The sequence below is a fragment of the Eutrigla gurnardus genome (genome assembly GCF_963514095.1).
Source record: "Eutrigla gurnardus genome assembly, chromosome: 1".
NCBI classification, from domain to species: Eukaryota; Metazoa; Chordata; class Actinopteri; order Perciformes; family Triglidae; genus Eutrigla; species Eutrigla gurnardus.
Genome location: NC_139915.1, coordinates 23,717,188 through 23,737,079, shown reverse-complemented (window position 1 = coordinate 23,737,079; position 19,892 = coordinate 23,717,188). Strand labels below are relative to the sequence as shown.

At 41.1% G+C, this 19,892-nt stretch overlaps 1 protein-coding gene across 1 annotated transcript in view; it reads right to left on the bottom strand.

The window, feature by feature from the left end:
* Nucleotides 1-19,803, bottom strand: part of trpm7 (transient receptor potential cation channel, subfamily M, member 7) — a gene marked incomplete at both ends in the record, with an annotated part of 21,661 nt that extends 1,858 nt beyond the window's left edge. Inside the window, 28 exons of the mRNA XM_084012227.1 lie at nucleotides 5-173; nucleotides 2,184-2,249; nucleotides 2,384-2,428; nucleotides 3,072-3,125; nucleotides 3,531-3,559; nucleotides 4,047-4,084; nucleotides 4,223-4,299; nucleotides 4,466-4,562; nucleotides 5,310-5,395; nucleotides 6,503-7,305; nucleotides 7,729-7,861; nucleotides 8,009-8,187; nucleotides 8,310-8,442; nucleotides 9,245-9,419; nucleotides 10,912-11,163; nucleotides 11,283-11,411; nucleotides 13,783-13,926; nucleotides 14,168-14,323; nucleotides 15,047-15,198; nucleotides 15,450-15,642; nucleotides 15,801-15,935; nucleotides 16,144-16,284; nucleotides 16,373-16,426; nucleotides 16,540-16,674; nucleotides 17,067-17,167; nucleotides 18,362-18,434; nucleotides 18,742-18,865; nucleotides 19,763-19,803. Coding sequence (XP_083868353.1) covers nucleotides 5-173; nucleotides 2,184-2,249; nucleotides 2,384-2,428; nucleotides 3,072-3,125; nucleotides 3,531-3,559; nucleotides 4,047-4,084; nucleotides 4,223-4,299; nucleotides 4,466-4,562; nucleotides 5,310-5,395; nucleotides 6,503-7,305; nucleotides 7,729-7,861; nucleotides 8,009-8,187; nucleotides 8,310-8,442; nucleotides 9,245-9,419; nucleotides 10,912-11,163; nucleotides 11,283-11,411; nucleotides 13,783-13,926; nucleotides 14,168-14,323; nucleotides 15,047-15,198; nucleotides 15,450-15,642; nucleotides 15,801-15,935; nucleotides 16,144-16,284; nucleotides 16,373-16,426; nucleotides 16,540-16,674; nucleotides 17,067-17,167; nucleotides 18,362-18,434; nucleotides 18,742-18,865; nucleotides 19,763-19,803 — 3,914 coding nt within the window. The remainder of the gene's footprint in view (nucleotides 1-4; nucleotides 174-2,183; nucleotides 2,250-2,383; nucleotides 2,429-3,071; nucleotides 3,126-3,530; nucleotides 3,560-4,046; nucleotides 4,085-4,222; nucleotides 4,300-4,465; nucleotides 4,563-5,309; nucleotides 5,396-6,502; nucleotides 7,306-7,728; nucleotides 7,862-8,008; nucleotides 8,188-8,309; nucleotides 8,443-9,244; nucleotides 9,420-10,911; nucleotides 11,164-11,282; nucleotides 11,412-13,782; nucleotides 13,927-14,167; nucleotides 14,324-15,046; nucleotides 15,199-15,449; nucleotides 15,643-15,800; nucleotides 15,936-16,143; nucleotides 16,285-16,372; nucleotides 16,427-16,539; nucleotides 16,675-17,066; nucleotides 17,168-18,361; nucleotides 18,435-18,741; nucleotides 18,866-19,762) is intronic.
* Between the last annotated feature and the right edge of the window lie 89 nt (nucleotides 19,804-19,892).

The following is a 19,892-nucleotide window of genomic DNA, read 5'->3' as shown; positions in this document are numbered from 1 at the left end:
GTACTCGGACCACGTGCAGAGCACCTTGAGGGCCCGTCTGAGTCCTCCTCCCATCTCCTCCTTGCTGAGGAACTCTATTTTGGCACAGAGGCCCCGCTGGGCCCAGGAAGACATGCTGTTGTTGATCGTGTTGGGGGAGCTCTCCTCCAGACGGTACACAGTTACCGGCTCCCCTGAGGGAACACAGAGCAGCAGGTGAATAAAGCCTTGTTTATACTTTCTGCAACAACATTATCTCCACCAATCCGCGTAGTAAGAAAACGTGCACAGAAACAAACCTCTGGGATGTGGCAAAACCTAAAACACCCTTTACACAAACACACACTGATAAACAGAGTGGGCTTTTCTTCAATTGAATCGACTGGCTTTATATCATATCTCTGTTCTCTGACCTCAGAACAAAAAACACTCAAAATTCTACTGCTTTCCGATTGATATAATCTAATACATCCATTCATCATAGGGAAGCAGAAAGACTTCAGAACAAACTCACAGAAACAGAAGATTGTCTCTCTGTTCCTGGCTGATATGTCAGCCAACATTTGCAAAGTTTTGCATCCAGGAAACTAGATAACCTTTCGGGCATTATTTGAGTACAGCAGAGCATCAGACATGTGAGGGAGGTGGCACATAAAAAAAAAGCCTCCAGGCTGGTTTGAACAACACTGGCACAGTGACAATCTGTTTGGGTGGGTCCCTTAAGGAGAGCCTTGAAACTATATTAAATAGAAAATGTTGCAACACAATAGCTGATTAAAAAGTGTGATAGCTGATAACGGAACACTTTCACTTCCTCAGAAGCGTTAAGACTGTTGAAGGAAGGTTTATATCTGCTGATGACTCTCTAAGATGTGCTTCTATTTATTTTGAATCAGTTATTTTTGTAATTTTGTTTATTGTCTATACTGTCCTACAAAGTCAAAACACTCCACATATTTAGGCAGGATTGAGTTAAGACCAGAAAAAAAAAAATGCTTATAAAATATTCAATCTCTACCAACCAAACTGCAGTGACTACAGGTGGCTACTTAACGCTAGCTGGTGAGAGCTAAATCAAATGGTAACTAGGAAGGTGGACTTCAAAAAAAGCAGAAGAAGGGTTGAATCTCACGGAATTGTTTTCTAGGGATGTAAAGTTTTTGAGCCACGACTTAGGCCAAAAAAGAAAGACTAAACACAGACAAAAAAGGAGATGCAATAGTCCTTTAAAAAAAAACAGTAGTAGCAGCAGGAACTGCCGGCTCTGCAGCCTCCGACTTCTTGAGATTTGTTGAGGTTAAGCTGGCTAGATTAAACATATTGTTAAACATATACATTATTTAAGATGAATTCATTAAACTAGCTCATTGGTTCAAATAAACAAGAAATGCAAAAAACATTTTGTTTGTAGATACCGTGTTATCCCTGTGTCCTTTAGATGGTCCAAACAAGCAATATGTAAATGTTTTATGTGAGGTCAGTGACAAAAATCTACTGTTTTATATCCGTTAGGAAGGGCCTTCAAATTACAAACCCTTTTTATTATGTGCTCACTGCCTTTGTAAGACGATTCATGTTTTTTTCACAAAGTTGTCTCCAACTTTGCTCAAGACTGAACAAGCAAAACAATATACTGAAAACCTTTTTCACAATTGTGCATTAAATTAGAGGAGTCTTTAGATAACTAGTAGAAATTGGCGTTTTAATAAGACTATACTAATAACTGACACTATGTTGGTACCCATTTCTAAAACATAATGTAACTGTATGTTGCAATAGACACAGATCCCTTCCTAACACCACTATGACAAAATGACTACAAACTGCACGGATGACTTTGTTCACAGTCAAAAACATCTAAAGTTTGACAACAGCATGACTGCCATTCAAACCAGTAACATCCAAATCAGTAAAACCAGTAGTTCCTGTCCAACAGGGAAGTGCATCTGCATTGTGAAGCTAAAAAAACCCACAACACACATGAATAAAAGACAGAACCTACTCTTTGTTCAACAGCAGCAGCTTGGGCGTGACTAAAGCTAACAGCTGCAAGTTGGGGAGGGCAAAAACAATGTAGAAAACACATCTCTGATATCCCTCCAAACTTCCTCATTCTCTAACTGCCTACTGTCATTTCTCAGGGCCGTCTGTGGTGTTTTCACCTGACCCGGCATGTTTGGGAACGCACCGGGAGCCAGACTTACCTCTAGGGGGCACAGGGGTGAAGGGGATACTCTGGGACAGCCTCATCAAGTTATTGCGCTCTACAGCTGCAGGAGGAAAAGTATGTGCAGAATTAGTCAGAATTATTCATCGTCTTGGTAAAACTTTAATCAAAATCTCAAAACTAAATGGAAAATAATGCATGAAAGCACAGACATACAACTTATTCTCCTTAGCTCACCTGAGTACTGGAAGCTTTCTATGGGCTTGAAAGGTGAGCCAATAGCTATAGAGAAAAGGAGAGAAATGTTCATATTTGACAGAATTAGTTGATTGATTAATTTAAGTTGTAAACATTGGAAAATCATTAGGGGAACATTAATTTAACAAAAACACCCTGTGCTGTTCCAATATCCACCAGTAGACGTCTCTGTATGACCTCACAACAACAGTTCATGCTTGACGCAAGTTTTACTTCCTTCATGTAAATATTAAATTCATATTTGTATACATGAATGTTCCTTTTTCCCCCCCTCATGAACAACGAAACATCAACTACAACACTTGAGGAAAAATAGACCAGCATTATATCTGCAAATTTTAACCAGGCCTGTCTTATTATCAGTTTTTTGGTTGTCAAAAATGGGGCTCAAAATAATAACTATTTTCATTATAGATTAATCAACAGAATCTTTTCTTGATTACTTAATGAATTAATTGGCTAGTTGACTGAATGTCAAGGAACAGTGAAAAACTTCACATCACAATTTTCAAAGGCGTCAAAGTATTCAAATGTCTTGTTTTGTTCAGCCAACAATCTAAAAGCCAAATATATTGTATTTACAATAATATGCAATGGGGAAAAGAAAACCCTTATTTATGGCTCTGAGTCAGTTGTGCCGTCTGGTCAGTCAGCGTGGGTTACTCACAGTCCTTTCTGGCTCCAAGGTGGGTGTGTCGCGGCGTGTAGAGAGAAACGGTGGCTGGAACCACAGAAGAAGAAAGGCACCGTGAAGCTTTCATCCAGAAACTCGAGTATACATACATCAAGTGTTGTACACCAGAGTTCACTCCCTTTTCTATGCTTTTCCATAAACAAAGTTAGAAAATTACTTGCAAAACAGTTGGTCTTTCCATTTCAATTGAAAGGATCACCACCACATCAGGTAGGAAAGAAATCTTTTTACTTTTTGGTGATGTTGTTACAGTGTGGATTGTATTTCACACAAACGTACTCACGCATTGGTTACCAAGAAAAGCAAAGGTCAAATGTCACTTTATATTAGAGCAAGTGTAAATGCCGCTGGACCAGCTGATCCAGACAGAACAAGTCTGACCCAACTAAACCATGCAAGACGCAGGAACTACAGTGAAAATGCACATCTTACCATTTGGTGCATCTTCCCCAGGGGCTCGCCTGAAGAAAGGCAGACAATGGCAAGCCATTAGTTTAACAAAACAGATGACATGCACATCAATTTACTTCATGAATCTACACAGAGGCTTGTGCTGGTATAATTTAAGTGTGCATCACTGAGTGCTGGATTTAAATAAGTGAATAACAAATATGCATCAACTTAAATGAGACATAATTTCACTTGAGTGCCTATAAAATTCAGAGTTGTGCACTTGTGTATGCATCGCCTACATATACAGTCTTCTTTGTAAGAACCTATTTGGAAATGACATTCCGGTGGGTCCTCACCATCAGACAGTAGGAAGTTTCAGGTTAGACGAGGTTTAGGTTGGGTTAAATTTACATTTGGGGCATTTAGCAGACACTTTTGTCCAAAGCGACTAAATGAGGTGAACTTCATCCTCATGGTGCACAGATAAAACATCATTAACTGTGTGTGTGCGCTTGTTTGTATACACATCTTGCAGGCCAGTAGGAGGACACTTACAGGCTGCTGGCTTGGGCTGATTTCACCTGAACTCTCTCCTGTTGGAGTAAGGAGAAGCCGTTAAACAATGAGAGAAACCAGAGTTATTCATGTTAAAGAGTAAAATTATATAGAGTTGTGTTGTTGTTTTATTTACTTTGTAGCCATTTCAGTAAAGACATGGACACATTTCTTACCAGTACTGCAGCCCTGGGATCCTCGTGGGTGAGGATATCTTCAGCTGAAACTCTGCTCTTGTCCTTCTTTGTCAGAGCTACAAAAACACAACCGGTGTCACAACCATAGAGACACCGAAAATGTAAAAAAGACAATATGCAGCTGGTGGTGTTTGTAAAATTTCAAATGGCCACATATATTTAATAATGTCTTCCTTAGCAGATATTTTCTAAGTATTACTTGTGTTATTTTTGTGAGCTTACTGGAGTCAGGATGGAGGAAATCCGGGTTTTTATCAAACTCTGTGAAGCCAGCATAGGAGTTCACCGCTCTAATATGACCATGACCTTCAGGCTGAGCCTGTGTCAGACAGACAGATAGACAGACAGACAGGCAGACAGACAGAGACAGAGATCATCAAGTATCTATTATCATATTGTATTAATTACGAGACACACCAGGATCTGTCCAATTCAGCTCAACAGATGATTGTCCGATCAATCTTTGTCTACAGTATTCAATCAGCAGCATGTCATAGAAATAGAAATCCTGAGTTTTTACAAGTTGTGAAAAAGAGAGACCTACAACCCAGTCAATCAAATTCACTGCGACACCGCAGGTCAGACACAAGTAGGAAGTTAGTTTGCTAAAATGTGTGTCCAACTGATGATTATCAAACAGAGCCTGCATCGAGTTGAAGTTTGGTTGAAGTTTGTATCACTACCTACCGACCTCTGGTAAAACCATGCAATTAATTCAGATGCAACACATTTTTTACTATAACTGGCAAATAGTGGCGAATACTGAAAGAGGAAAGACATCAGCTTACCATGGAGGCACACGTTTTTACTTGATCAAAAAAACAATCTTTAAAATAAGTGTTGGACTGATCATCAATAAGCTACTAAGTGTTGACATAAAAAGTAAAACTGACAGGAACAGACTTGAACAGACGCACCCAAAAAAAACATTTGAATGCCAATAGGATTGACACTGATAAAACATTATTTATTTGTTTTAAATAAAAAGAATATACTGCACATACCCAAACAACAATGCATATATTTATATATGCACACACACATGCATACACATTCATACACAGACCTGCGATCTGGTTGGGCTTTGCTGTCTGCTGGAGGTGGAGGAATCTTTGGGTGTGGAGTGCTGGAGGTCCAAACTGTCTTTATGCCCTGAAACCAAGAAAATATTGTCAGTGGACATTTGGTCCATTGATTCTGCCCCATCACACTGTAACTTTATCAAAAAAAGATGCATTTCATTTTTTCCTAGTAATTCATCTTTGCCATGTATGTCATGTCATGTAACAATATCCCACCAAAACAATCATAACAAATGATTTGCTTGAACTCCCATTGTGAAATCTACGGTAATTGTTTGTAGCATTCAGAACAAGACAAGGAAACACACTGCCAAATGTGGTGACATGATTACCACCACAAAAAGTTCTAATAATCACAATTCAAACATCTGATTCTTATGAGAGACTCCTAACCTCCACCTACCAAACCAATCCTAAATCAATCACAGTTAACTCTGAAAACCTCAACCAGTTGACCAATCATTCAAACATGTGAAAACCTCAGAACCATCCAGGAACATAGCAGACAAGTCAGACAAGAGGTCCAGACAGACAGACAGACAGACAGAGAAACGAAAAGAAAAAGGCACCAGCTTAAGGTCTACGGGGATCTTGATCTGGAGATGGACAGGCCCGAGCACCGGCAGATGCACTCCTCAACTTAAGCTCAGACTGAAACTCAAACCTCTTGTTGTGTTCGGCTCTCTTGCTGTGTTCCTCTTGTCAAGCGGGATTTTTGACCCGCTTTGTTCATCATAGCAGGACACTGGAGGGGCAGGTGCTCTGGACATATTCCAGTCCCTACTCCTTTGTCTGCGGGGTCTTCTGGGTGCCACGGCAGGGGCTTGCGCGCAACCTGGCTCGCCACTGTTTGCGTGGGTGTCGCCCAGTGATGATTCAGCTTCAGGAGCCAGTGGGACTTCGCTTTCCATGCTCGATCTTCTCCCAGAGCCTGATCTGCCCTCGTCATCGCAGAATGCCTCGTTTACATACCCACAACCCACCTTGCTCCCTCTCTCCCCCCCTCCTAGCTCCTCTCTGTTCTCAGGCTTCACAGTGCAAGCAGGCAAGCAGGCAGGCCGAGCAGAGCCCAAAGTCTTAGAGACAATGACAACAGTTGGATACACACACACACAGCTTTCACGCTCCTCTTTCATCTCATCATCAACACCAGATTGACCCTCTGTCTCATACTTACCCACAAATGCCCCAAACTCTACAGTGGTGCTGTCTGGCTGGATGGGCTGCTGGTAAAGCTTAGCTAGAGCGAGTTCTGGGTGGCTGGAGCCACTGGGCTGGGAAGGGGTACTGCCGATGTGGAACCGAGCCCCGGGGGAGGGCACATTGGGCAGGCTGGATGGGGAGTCGGAAAGGGCCGGCTCTTGTGGACGGGTCAGCTTACTCTGGGTGAGAGAGTGCCCTCGGAGACGTAGCTCCGGAGGGGAAATGGCCGCAGCACTTTGGACAAAGGCACTGGAGCCGACACTGCCTGAGGAGCCAGCCTCTGCAGCAAAGTGCCCAAGCCCAAACAACCCCCTCCTCTCTGGACTCAATGCTGGGTTCAGGTTGGGTTCCAGCCCCAGACCTGCTCCATGGCTGGGCCCAACTCTCCGGCCACTTTCAGTCCCAGCCCCTCCCCCTACACCAATCCCAAAAAGAGAATCTGCAATGTTGGCTCCTCCCTGGGGAAAAGAGGACCCGAAGTAGGCCCCCACACTGCGTTTGCCTATCATGGATGATTTGGAGTGGGGGCCAGTGTCTGTTGCCACAGGGACAATGCTGGGGACCACGTTCTTAGAGAGGCTGAGCTCCCGGGTGATCTGATTGTGGACCTTGCTGGCCTCAGATGCCCTCTGAGCAGTGAGGGTCTTTAGAGTGTCCACAGTCAGAGCTGAGAGGTCCTGCAGGTGGCCAATCTGGGAGTCCAGTGTGTGCAAAGAGCGTTTTATAAAGTTGACCTTGTTCCCAACCTCCCTCAGCTGCATACACATGGTCTCAACCCTGGAAAAGAGGAGACAGTAGACTCAGTTAGTTATTCCAAAAATGTTATTACTACATTGTTAAAACTAAAATGTAAAAAGGACTAATTTCACATAATAATTTTGGAAATGTTTGATTTTATGAATTTGCAGTAATTTAAGGAGACATTTCAGAATTACCGTATATTCAGACGGCCGTGTTTCTCATTTGATTTAATTTGAAACCATCAATATTTTTGAACATTAGCTTTTTGTAAACCAGTAGGTGTTTTCTAGTGCCTAGCCATTTGTCTAGCAGCGCTATGGATATTTTGTTGTGAGGGGGTCCCCGTTTTGTTCATCTCAAGCATGAGGATGCACATGCATGCACACTTGTTACACCCCAAGGACACAACCATTAATGCATTTTTGGTGCGAAATGCTTTGGGAAGGCTAACTGTCCCACCTTTCTGAGGTAAGACGTATGCGCTCCTCACTCCCAGAGTGAAACTGATCATCCTTTTCGTGAAAGTACGTCTCCACACATTGTTCTTCAAAATCATGAAGTTTCTTTTGGTCTTCTTCTGTGAGAAACAGCTCTGAAACAGAAATAAAGCAGACGTGTTATTTACTTAATGTGAAGTTATGCAGCAACACAATGCCACTGCTTTGCACAAATAAAACATTTAAATTCCAGATATTTGTTCTGGGAAAAATAAATAAAAATGACATTAGTTTGGTCGTACTTGGTCCGTAAGTATGTTCCTTCTTCCTCTTTCTACACATACAAAAGAGGGAGTAGATATGGCAGAGGAGGATGAAGGGGGGAGGGAGGACAGGCTTCTCGTGGTACGCCATAATGAAGTGGTAGCGCTGGTACTTCCACACCAGATTAGAAATGGACTTCACCTGAAGATACACGTTACTGGAAAACAGAGTATAAACAATTATTTTGCGGAAAATGCCAGCAATATTTGAAGATTTAACACATAACCCAAAGCTAATGAGTAGCAACATTTTTCTAGCACTCAAATGTTGCGTACTTACTTGAAGAAGGCGATGAGGAGGTTGACCATTAGTATATACTGTACAAAGAGGTAGACTGCTTGTAGGAGGGGAGTCAGCCACACTCCTGCTTGACACAGGGGCCGTACTGATTGTTCCGTGTTATTGGCACACACTGTGGAGAGGAGGAGTCTTTCAGGATATGCACACAACTGCAAGCATGCACGCACATACAAACCCCCAGGTAATCTGGAACTAACTTACTCTACCACTCATAAACTCTAAGACAAAAGAGGACAATATTAACTTGAAATTGGATTGAAATATTTGTTTAAATATAAAATCCTAATCAGATTTGTATTTAATGTTAATGTATTCATTGTAATGTTTAAACTTTGGGGAAAGGTTTTGGCAGCATCATCCCTATACATTATTTGATTTATTAGCTGTAACTATGTAAATCCCCCCCCCCCCCTAGCTGCTTACAACAAACCTGAGTATTCAATTCCTTGAATAAGTTTCGACCAACTTACTTCTGACTATTCTCCACTTCCATATCATAGTAACAATGACTAACCATGTGAGAAATTTCAACGGTGTGTGAAACCTCCGGATGCCAACTCAGGTTATGGAGACCAGCCAGGTGTTTTGCTCCACCGAAGCTGAAAATGCACCCGACTCAAGAGATGATCACTTAAAAGTCGCATGACACCCAGATCATTTTAGCCGAGTCGAGGCAGTCAATGCTGTGGTGAAGCAAAACGCCCTGCCCTCCTCAAAGATACCCGTGTTGGCTGCGTCGGCGTGTGAACCATGTTGTGTGAAAGAGGCTGTGAGGGGAGGCAATGATTAGGGCATCGTGGGATTGATTTCCAGTGCTTGTTTGGAGTGATAATCAGCTATCATGCCTGGTGAGAAGCTATGAATAAAACTGTTCTTACCCTCGTAATCTCCCCTACCATCCTCATCGTCCTTACCATCGATTTCATAGGCATACACTTCCCCGTACATCATCCAGTACGGCTGGAAGACGACATCTTTGGCCAACGTCCAGCTGGGCTCCTCGTTTGGGTACAGAATGGCTTTCCTGGGTACGCCATAGCTCAACAGGACTATAGCCATTATGACCACAATATAAAACATGTTGGCCACCTGCAAGAGATTTTACACATACTGAATGAAATGTGGCATAAACACTGCTTGAAATAATATAAGACTGATAAAGCCAGTTTCTTAAGGACATACACTTCTACTCTGGGGATTCAAAATCAGCACTTTTCTATTACTTTTGCTTAAAAAGATCAGATAATATCCCTTAACTTTTGATATACAAGTTTGTTAAATTAAAGGTAATGTTCATGAAGTCTTTGATTTGGTCTGGTGTCTATTGATTGTAGCTGCTGGGATAAAACATCTTTAAAATGTTGCTATTGAAATCCCCACAGCAAGACAAAGTAATGTTGTAAGGGTTTAAGACTACTTAAGAGCTATGAAGGTATACTTATATGGAAACTTGATTATGCTTTGATTACATCTATATTTACTTAAAAGAAGGAGTTCGATATTTTATGAAATACCATGCTGAGAACTGGATGAGAAGGACGATAACACTATAACATCTCTACAGAAAACAAAAAGTCACAGCAAGCAGCGATTTAGATTAGCATAAAGATTGAAAACAGGGGAAATTACTATTCTGATTCTGCTCAAAGGTTAAAAAAAAACTACTTACAAGCTCACTAATCTGCTGACTGAACCAAGAAAATCAAATTTTGTTTTTGCACTTTTGTCGTATGTATGGATAAAACAAACCAGAAATAACTTGTTACTTAGTAAAATTAAGAGATGCTGATAAGCAGATTTGGCTTCAGAAAGACCCTGAGTAGCCGTTTCTCCCACAGTCTTTATGCTTTATGCAAAGCTAATCGGCTGCTGATTATAGCTTCATATTGAGCTCAATTTTGCAAAGAAAGCAAGAAGGCGTATTTTTAAAATTGTCAATTACTCCATTAACAAAATTAAATCAACCTATTTTTTCACATGGTTGCAACATCATTTCATCCAACATTCTGTTGAAGGTAAGCTATCAGCTCAAAGGTTGTATAAATACTTTATTAAAACTACAATATGGTGCACAGTAAATGGAAAAAATAGCCAGCATCGGTAAAAAGTCTGCTCGAAAACTGATGGGGGTGCTCAGGATAATACAGCAAGTTATCATACCTGGTAACGGCATGTAGGCATGATTAATGCTGTTTTAATATAAATAATGGAACTGATTTAATAAAAACAAATATTAATATGAGCAATTTGTGAAAAAACATAGTAACTATAAAATGTTCGGACTACAAAGAACCCTAACGTAAAAAAGCTCCAGAACAATTGAAGCCTATCATTTGAAGTTGTCTGTAATATAGTCATGGCCTAATGTACTATACAATATTCACTACTAAAACATGTTCCTGGCTTAGTACAAATTCACTTGTAGTAAAATAAAAATAATAAAATACTATAGTGGTTCATTGCATCTCTGAGAGAAGAAAAATAAATGACAGCTTTAAGACTGTGTACAAACACTGATGTCTAATGTCTGCTTACTCTAAATCATGCAGCGGCGTGACTTCTCACTTTCACAAGAACTCACCATTTTAGCAATCATCATGACATACGGTCCGGCTTGCTGATTGACAGCCAGTATATCCAGGAGTCGCACGTACCAGAAGATGATATTGAGACAATACACTGTCCTCCCAGGGACGAAGGCTTCACCTCCAGCCAATCTCAGGCCAAAGCCAATGAAAAAGGTCACAATGGCCAGAAAGTCCGACACATTGAAATAGTCACTGAACCACACCTTTATCTTCTGGCTTATTTTGCCTGCTTCAGACATAAACATCTAGAAACGGGAAGATGGAGGAAAGAAGAATAAAATTTTGAATTACATGTTCATGAGTTGCATAATTTTTACATTATAGAACCTGACAATACGTGTCTTTACAATTCTGTTGCACATACCTCTCTTATTTTCTCAATGGCAGAAGTGAATATGTAGAGTATGACCACCCACTCTTGAGGAGAAGGCATATCAGGCATTTTCACCAGGACCACATACGAGTAGAACATCAAGAAGCCCAGGTAGAAGAGCTGAGGGTGGGTGAGACACAATAAAAACGGCCATAAACAACTCTGAAAAAATGATAGAAAATACTTTTTTAAATCCAAGTAAAGGATCAATTTTACCAAGAATTGGGAAGTTGTATTTCTTTTGAACTACGTTAATGTGGGAAATGCATATAAGATATGTTGGACGTAGATAACTGACCCATTTTGACAAAGAGCTTCTAAATTCAGACAGTTCCCTAGACGGGCTTCCTCTCTGAAATATTTTGAGAGGAGGTCAGATGAGGCCCTCTAAAGGAACTGAACCTCGTCATTGTAAGTCAGTAAATAGTTTGCCATTTTGACTGAGGCCTCTGAGCTCTCAGAGCTCGGCTGGCGGTTAGCTGTGTGAGATCTCGGTTTCAAGTGAAAAAACACAGTTCCCAGCAAAGTCTTACTTAGAAGGGAGGAATGAGAGGTTCAGGGGATTATATAAGAAATGGAGATGGGGATTATTTTTATACAACTAATAATTGAAAGCAGCAATAATCAGTATTTGTTGTTAAACTGAATAAAGCTACTGTATACGATTGGATTGGTCACCGCATTCATCAACCCTATGTTAGGCATAATGACTTCTAACATGAGGCGATATCAGTGCAAAAAGTCTGAGTTCTTCTGCCTTCCACTATCAAAAAAATAATGTGTTTTTATATCTTAATATACATCAGGAAGTAGCGCTTTCGTACAACCATACTGCAGCCTGTGGGAAAGTTTGTCCACATGAGCGGGTAAAATTACACGTGCACACTCGCACACGTCCAGTTCCTTGGATTACAAAAATTGCTGAACCTTAACAAGCAAGGTGTGAACTGCTGGAAAATCAACCATTAACACTCCCATCTGACGGTTAAGCAGTTGTTGTGTGCTGCATTGGTGCGTTGAAATCGGAATGGAAGCAGTTACAGAAGATGTAGATAAGCTTGTTCACAGGCTATGTTACATAGACCAGCAGTTTCAGTGATGGTATCAGCACCTCTCAGTCTTGCACAGCCTGAAAAACAAACCTGGTCCTGTAAATTATACCCTCAATGGCGACTCCCAGGCTCCTGAGAACCAGCCTCAGGCTTCTGCATATAAATAACATAAGAACAAGTGTTCGATCCTGTGCAGGAGTGTGAATGTGACGGTAGTAAGTGTAGATTCAACCTCTACCACCGCTGCCTTTTTGACAATTGTTTCTTTTTTGATTGTGTTCCCTGAGCTTTCCTGTGGGTGGTGCTGTGGCAATATCTGTCCACCAATTCAATGCTAAAATACACAGAGTGAGACAGTGTCACCACTTTCTGTGTGGGTGTCAGATAAGACATTGTTGCACCATGTCCCGTTCTCCTATTTGTGGTGTGCATGGACAGACAACAGCAGGGATTTGCATCTGACCATGCTGGTGGAGGGAACCCTTAAACATTAAGCAATGTTCAAAGGAACTAAGTTAGGCAACAAAGTCACTTTTACACACATTACAGTTTGTGACAATCAGGAAAATTCTCTTCCTTTCAGAGCAAAATTGTACATATTCAATGCTACTATTCCTGGATAGAAACATCCTTTCACCCAGGATCCTACATAGATAAACAACCATGAAATAGATGGTTGGATGAATCAGAAAACGTTTTAATCCCACAGGAAATTGTACAATGAATGCGTGTATCTACTACACTATATTTCCAAAAGTATCCATCTACCTTGACTCACATATGAACTAAAGTGACATCCTATTCTTAAACCATAAGGTTTAATATGACGTCGGTCCACCCTTTGCAGCTATAACAGCTTCAACTCTTCTGCGAAGGCTTTCCACAAGGTTTAGGAGTGTGTTTATAGGAATTGTTGACCATTCTTCCAGAAGGGCATTTGTGAGGTCACACACTGATGATGGGCTCGTCTATCAGATCGCCAGATGGAGAAGCGCGATTTGCCACTCTAGAGTCCGAGTCCAGTGGCGGTGTGCTTTACACCACTGCATACGACGCTTTGCATTGCACTTGCTGATGTATGGCTTGGATGCAGCTGCTTGGCCATGGAAACACATTCCATGAAGCTCTCTACGCATTGTTCTTGAGATAATCTGAAGGCCACATGAAGTTTGGAGGTCTGTAGCGATTGACTCTGCAGAAAGTTGGCGACCTCTGCGCCCTATGTGCCTCAGCATACGCTGACCCTGCCATTTTACGTGGCCTACCACTTTGTGGCTCAGGTGCCGTCGTTTCCAATCACTTCCACTTTATTCCACTGGCTGCTTTTATAAACCTGTGGCCATGGAAGTGATTGGAACACCTGATTTCAATTATGTGGATGGGTGAGTTTTGGCAATATAGTGTATGTGCAAGTGTATTCTCTTCTGTAACCTCCATACCGTATTGGACCAAAACTTGACAATGGGAGCGTGGTAGAAGGCATAGATTTTCCTGGTTAAGGGAAGTTTCCTGGAGCGAACGTGTGTGTCCATGTCGTTCTTTGCATCCACAAGGTCATGAGATCGGGACTCCTTGAACACATCCTGCAGAGGTTAAAAAAGGCCCAATTCAGAGAACATCAGTCCACAATGCAGAAAGGAAATAAGAGAAAGAAAATCACAGTAAAAGAGAAGAATGTGAGTGAAAGAAAGTAAGCAGAAGTCTGACACACAACTTGTTCACAGTTCATTAAGCCTTTAACATCACCTAAACTACGGATGCCAGGGAGATCCGATATGTTAAGAGTTTCAAATGAAAAGGAAAAAAGGAAGGACTGAAACGAACCATTTGGATGTCTTCAGCTATGTTCTGGAAGTTGTGTTCGCTGTCCTCCATGGTCATCTGGTGGTCGTCCTGACTCTGAGGGATGTGAGCCATCTCAGCCTTGGATTTGTATTCCAACAGTAGGATGGCAGGAGGCACCAAAATGCTCAGTATCACCTAGAGAAAAATACACTAATGTGGGTGGATGATTCTTTATTTCTTAAGAGCATCCTTTGAAAGACGCATACCAATGAATCCCAAGTGTGTTATTACCCAAGTGCAGAATTGTGGCTTTTCACTCCTTTCCTTTCTTGATAATATAAAACAGGTGAAGCCCTGATGTAGGAGTCCCTACACTGTTAAATAGTTTATCATTTGTCACCTAAATCAAAGAAATGACTGCAAGTATAAAAATCCAAAGTTAAGTGAAGTGAAAAAAAAAAAAGGTTTTCTAACAGAATTTCAATTTTAAATCACCATAGTATTTCTACTGTGTAGGTAGTTCCTCAGGTTTTATGAATGGGTTATGATCTGCAATTCAGGGAATCCTTCCAGGGAGGTCACCTGGGATAAACTAGTTTAATACTTTTTGTTCCTTGTATCTTCATTAATCATCCAACTAAGAGGCATCAACAACGTACTTGAATTGAGATTGGGATAAGATATGAAAGCAGACCTTTGTTCAAGCCTGAAGACCACTGCACCTGTTGACAAAACTACACTAAACACAAATATCAAACCACTACAGTATGGTTCAATATTTGTATTAAGCTGTATATAGACGTAGAATTCACAATGTCCAACCTTAGCAGCTACTGAAAAGAAAAGCCCTAATTCCAGCACGTATATTTTTTGTGTGTTGCCAAAAATAATAATCTAGATGGAACATGAACCTTGTACCAGGAGTTCTTGCGCATGTTCAGACGTCCCATCCACATGTCTGACAGCAGGAACTGGGTGCAGGTATGAGCCACAAAGGGCCGTAGGTGGGAGGAGACGGCTAACTTCAAACAAGTGGAGTTGCTCCAGTTTTTCAGCTCGTAGGTGAGCAGCTTCATGGCCATGGTCTCATCCTGCCTGAACGACTCCTCCAGCAGGTCCACCGCTAACGTCCCAAACTCGCTGCAATACATGAGCAGTTTGTTTAGTCCGTAGATGTAGAGAAATGTGACGATTTTATAGTTTCTTGACATTAATCAAAAGAGAAGTTTTTTTTACTTTGAGTACTCCTTGAGTTCCTCTGAGGTGTCGTCCACCACGTCACTCTTCTTGGCCTCGTAGCCCATCGATCGGCAAAGCTTACAGGCCACCAATGCCTTCGCCATGTTCTCCTCGCCGTGTTGCCAGAAGAAGAGTGACATTTTCTGCCTCTTCATCAGCACAGCCCACACCAGCAGCTCATTGAAAGGGTAGGGAAACCGCCGTGTCTCTGGGTCGTCTATGTCAACAATCTCTTCTTTGCTTCTCTTTTTGTTCTGCTCGATGGAAGACTCAAGCTAGAAGGAGAAGGGAGGAGCAGCGAGTGGGGTAGAGGCAGACAGAATTGTTCCCATTAGGTGTGGAGACAAATCTTTTTCTCTAGAACTTTTCAATTTTAGGAATGTGGGATGCCACAGTCTAAAGGAAGCATTATTACTTCAATTGAAATATCTACCTTAGGTTTGTATGGCTGCGCAGTTTTGATGAAGTGGTTGTGCCTCGTCTTCTCCTTCTTGTCAGCCTGCATACTAAAAGACTCATGACTTTTCCTCAAATGAGAACCAGCACCTGCTGTGTGGCGCCCTGACCTCTGCAGAACATGAAAACAATTTCAGATTAGTTGATGAATGAAATGTTACTGAGGATAGTCTTTTTTGTCAGGTTTCCACCCCAGTGAAATTGTACCAATTTAAAAGTAAAATGTACATATCACGACAAGTTTTACATATCAATACCATAACAGACGTTTTGGACATTGCTGCAAAGACACTCCACTAGATGCCACAGTTCCAACTCACCCTATTGCTGCCATGGAGATTATTGTAAATAATCCGAAAGCGTTTCCTGGTGTAGTTGCACCTGTACGTCCCGCCCATCAGGTACTCAATAACCAGGCCCACATCAATCAAAGTGATCTTATAGTTTGGAGGCAGATGACTCTGCATGAAGGCACAGAAACAAAGTGGTGAAGTAACAGTATCTGCTTAACATCAACTGATAAAATGATGCAGAGTGAACTGACTGTACCTGTTTAACATCCCTAACCAGGTGGAGGAGAGTTGGGTTGTTGGGAGGTTGCTTCTAAAAGAGAAGATACCAAAAAAAAAAAAAAAAAAAATCAGAACACTGAAAAACATATATACATACAGCCCATCTCAGTTATTCAGAGTCTGGTGGGTGTTTCATAAAGTTACCGTGTTGTAGAGCTCTTCCAGCCGACTGATTGTCAGGAAACGGTGCATGCTCACGCCATTTTCTATGAGCAATTTAACAAAATCCACCCTGTCCATCACGAGCGCATCCAGCATTGCTTGCTCCAGGGAGCTCACCTATACGCACAATAGCAAATGTATTATTTATAAAACAAACACGATGAGGGAGAACACCAAAAATGTGTCCACATTACAAAAAAAACACACAAGAAATATAAATAAATATTATCTATGCTCTCATTCACCCAAAAGCCAGGACTTCTCCAAAGTTTCAAAATAAGCATAAGCACTAAGGACAGCTTATGAAGACAATGTATTAGAGTTCATGTTACAGCGAAGACAAGCAGTTTATGGTAGCCTGCCTGAGTCCCGTCCCCGGACTATATACTGCAGAAGTTCTGGGTCATTTTGGGCAAATCCAAAGGTTTGAAACTAATGCTGAGCTAAGCAAACAATCCTGCACAAAAAAACACACACATACAGATGGACAAACAAACGCACATACGTACCAGGAGCTGCTGTCCGTACACAAACACATGATTCTTGGCTATGTCTACCCGGTCCCAGGCCAGAGTCAGGACCAGCTGATCGAAGGCTGATGCGTTTGTGCCTGAAATACACAGGTACAGCCATGTGTAAATAATACATGCACGGATATTAATTCCCAGGCAAGTAAAGCCCTATTAACTGTGTATTTCCTGGTAGCAAGCTAGCAGGATTAGAGAGGGTTAGCAGAGCAGGGCCAGGGCAGTAATACAGTCAATTACACACTAATACAGCAACGCAGCAGAACGGACTACAAAGTAAATCCCCGTTCAGTCTACTGCTCTTTTCCACACTAATCTGCTTTATTGTCCTTGAGGAGCCATCTGAATCAAACGATCATAATCATTGTTCAGACAGCATTGATTGTGTGGCTGTCAAATAAGCATCTCAGTGGGAATTAGATGAACTTAAAATGAAGAATAATCTGAGCTCTCAGGTCGTCTGTCTGCTTAAAAATCTTTGTTGAAAACAACAGTGATGGGATTTCAAGTGACTTTGCATTTAATATCCAGCCTGATAGATGAGCTGAATCCTAATGGAAGAGCGAAAGATCTTCAAGCAGCACTAAATTCTTTAAAAAGCCGGAGAGCTTTTGTACTCCAGGGTCCTTTTGAGGATGAGTTACTGTTTCACCAGGAGGACTGAACCTTAGGAAGACAAATATTTGCCAGAGTGGACATTTTCAGTCACGGGCTTTGTCTTTTCGGTGTCAGAACCGGTTTCTCCAGACTATCGATCAGCTGCAGTCACTCACAAATTCCTTGCTTTTGTCTAAATAAACTTGAATTATTAGTTTGCTGCACCCAAAACAGGTAAATCATTTGCTCCATTTTTAAGAGAAAGAAGGTCTGTGTTCACACAGCAGCTTTCTTTCCTTTTAATTGCATTAAAAAAAAAAAAGATACAGATCATCTACAGCAGAATGACAACAAAGTAAGTAAGTATGTGCAACTTTTTCCTCTTCCTCTAACAGAGTGCAGAGAAGACTGACATGCATCTCAGTGACTTACAGTGTTGGAATAAAGAGGCCCTGTGAATATGAGCAACATGATCTCCACAGGAACACAAAGAGAAGGGCACACGGGGGGAACGCTTTTCTCAAAGCATATCTATATCAGTATGAAAACATTACCAAGTCTTTATCTCCCAATGCCAACAGCCTCTGTATAGGAATAGACTGAATCAACTTTGTGACTCGGTTCCCTTATTAAATAAGTTGAGGGGGGAAAAAAGGTTCAGAGAGAAGTCATCCACTAACCTTGGAGTAAAGCCCTCAGAATGGCTACATCAATGTCCTGGTGCTCCTCGGAGCTAATGTGAAACACAGTGATCTGTTTTCCAAGAAACAAGAGAGCACTTATCAACATGTTCCCACAGACATTATTCAGATGTTTCAAGAGTTTGTGGTATATCACGTTATAAAACTAATAGTCGGACCACCACAGTTGTCTCCGTGGCAGTGCTTCATTCGGTTAATTTAGCTAAAAGCTGCTCCGTGTTTGGTTTTCAGAAATGTTATCAAATGGCTGTGATCTCTGCAAGTTTACCGCTAAACATTTACATGGGAATAAATAAATATAAACTGAACATAATGGTTTGGAAGTGTGTGAAAGTGATTAAATAAATGCATGAATGTACCAATTCTTTGCTCTTCATGCACTCCATCAGAGTCTGAAAGAGGTGGATGGCATCGCTCTGGCTGAAGTTGAAGGTCTTCTTGATGGTTGCGATGATGTCGGTCTCCACTCCGTCGGGAAGACGACTGGAGAAGAATTACAGTATAACGTGATTACAGTCGCACTGCTCAAACCCACACAGCTGTTAACACACTTAAAATATAGGTTTGATTCCAGCACAAAGTGCTTTGATCTCGAGAGAAGACATTAGGAGAATGTTTCCAAAAGGATTCAAAGATGAAAAATAGACTGCACCTTCTATGTATGTGTGACGTTATATTATTTCGATTAATTCATTTTAATACTATGTCCTCTTGGAGAGTAGAATGTAAAAGTTATAATTCCATGCTGCATGTTCTTCTTGTGTAGTACACATTAAATGCTTCAGCTGTATGGCTATATACTGTAGCCACACAATCACTCAGTGTATTTAAATGTTATTTGTTCAAGAAAAGCCTTTTGCTATTAAACCAACCTTCAAGGGAATAGATAAACCGTAATCTTATCTGCTCTGGATTTGTATGTTTCCTGTAGCAAATCCCAACCTTTTTGTTGCTCACAGCTGGTTTGGAAAATCCTGATTCAACAGAAATGATGGAGCTCATAATTAACCAATTCTGGTTAACTTGCTTTGCATGTCAGCTAACAAAAGGATACAACTTCAATTAGAAAAACACAGTGATCCAGTTTAACTATCCATCTCTCTATGTGGACATTGGATCACTGTCAAAGATAATCAAACAGCATACAGCAGCAATGTTGGCTGGTGGTGGCATTTACAATATGAGGGCATATTCCAGGTTTAAGGACACTTTTGTGATTGTCCTATGTGATTGTCTCATAATATTTTGCAGCACTATGTGCCCATTTAATTTGCTGATTAAGCACATGAGCAGATTATTTTTAACTGCACTCTGTTATGAGAGAGTTTAAAATAGTTGAACTTGTGACAGACTGGGCGACTGCTGGGTTGTTAGAAATACTTGGGACTGAAATAGATGAGAGCCACCAACGATGCTGCCATCAAAGGAATTGCAACAACAACAAAAAAACAACAAAAAAAGAAAAGAAAAGATCACTGTCTACAACAGTAAATTAATTGCCAACAACACT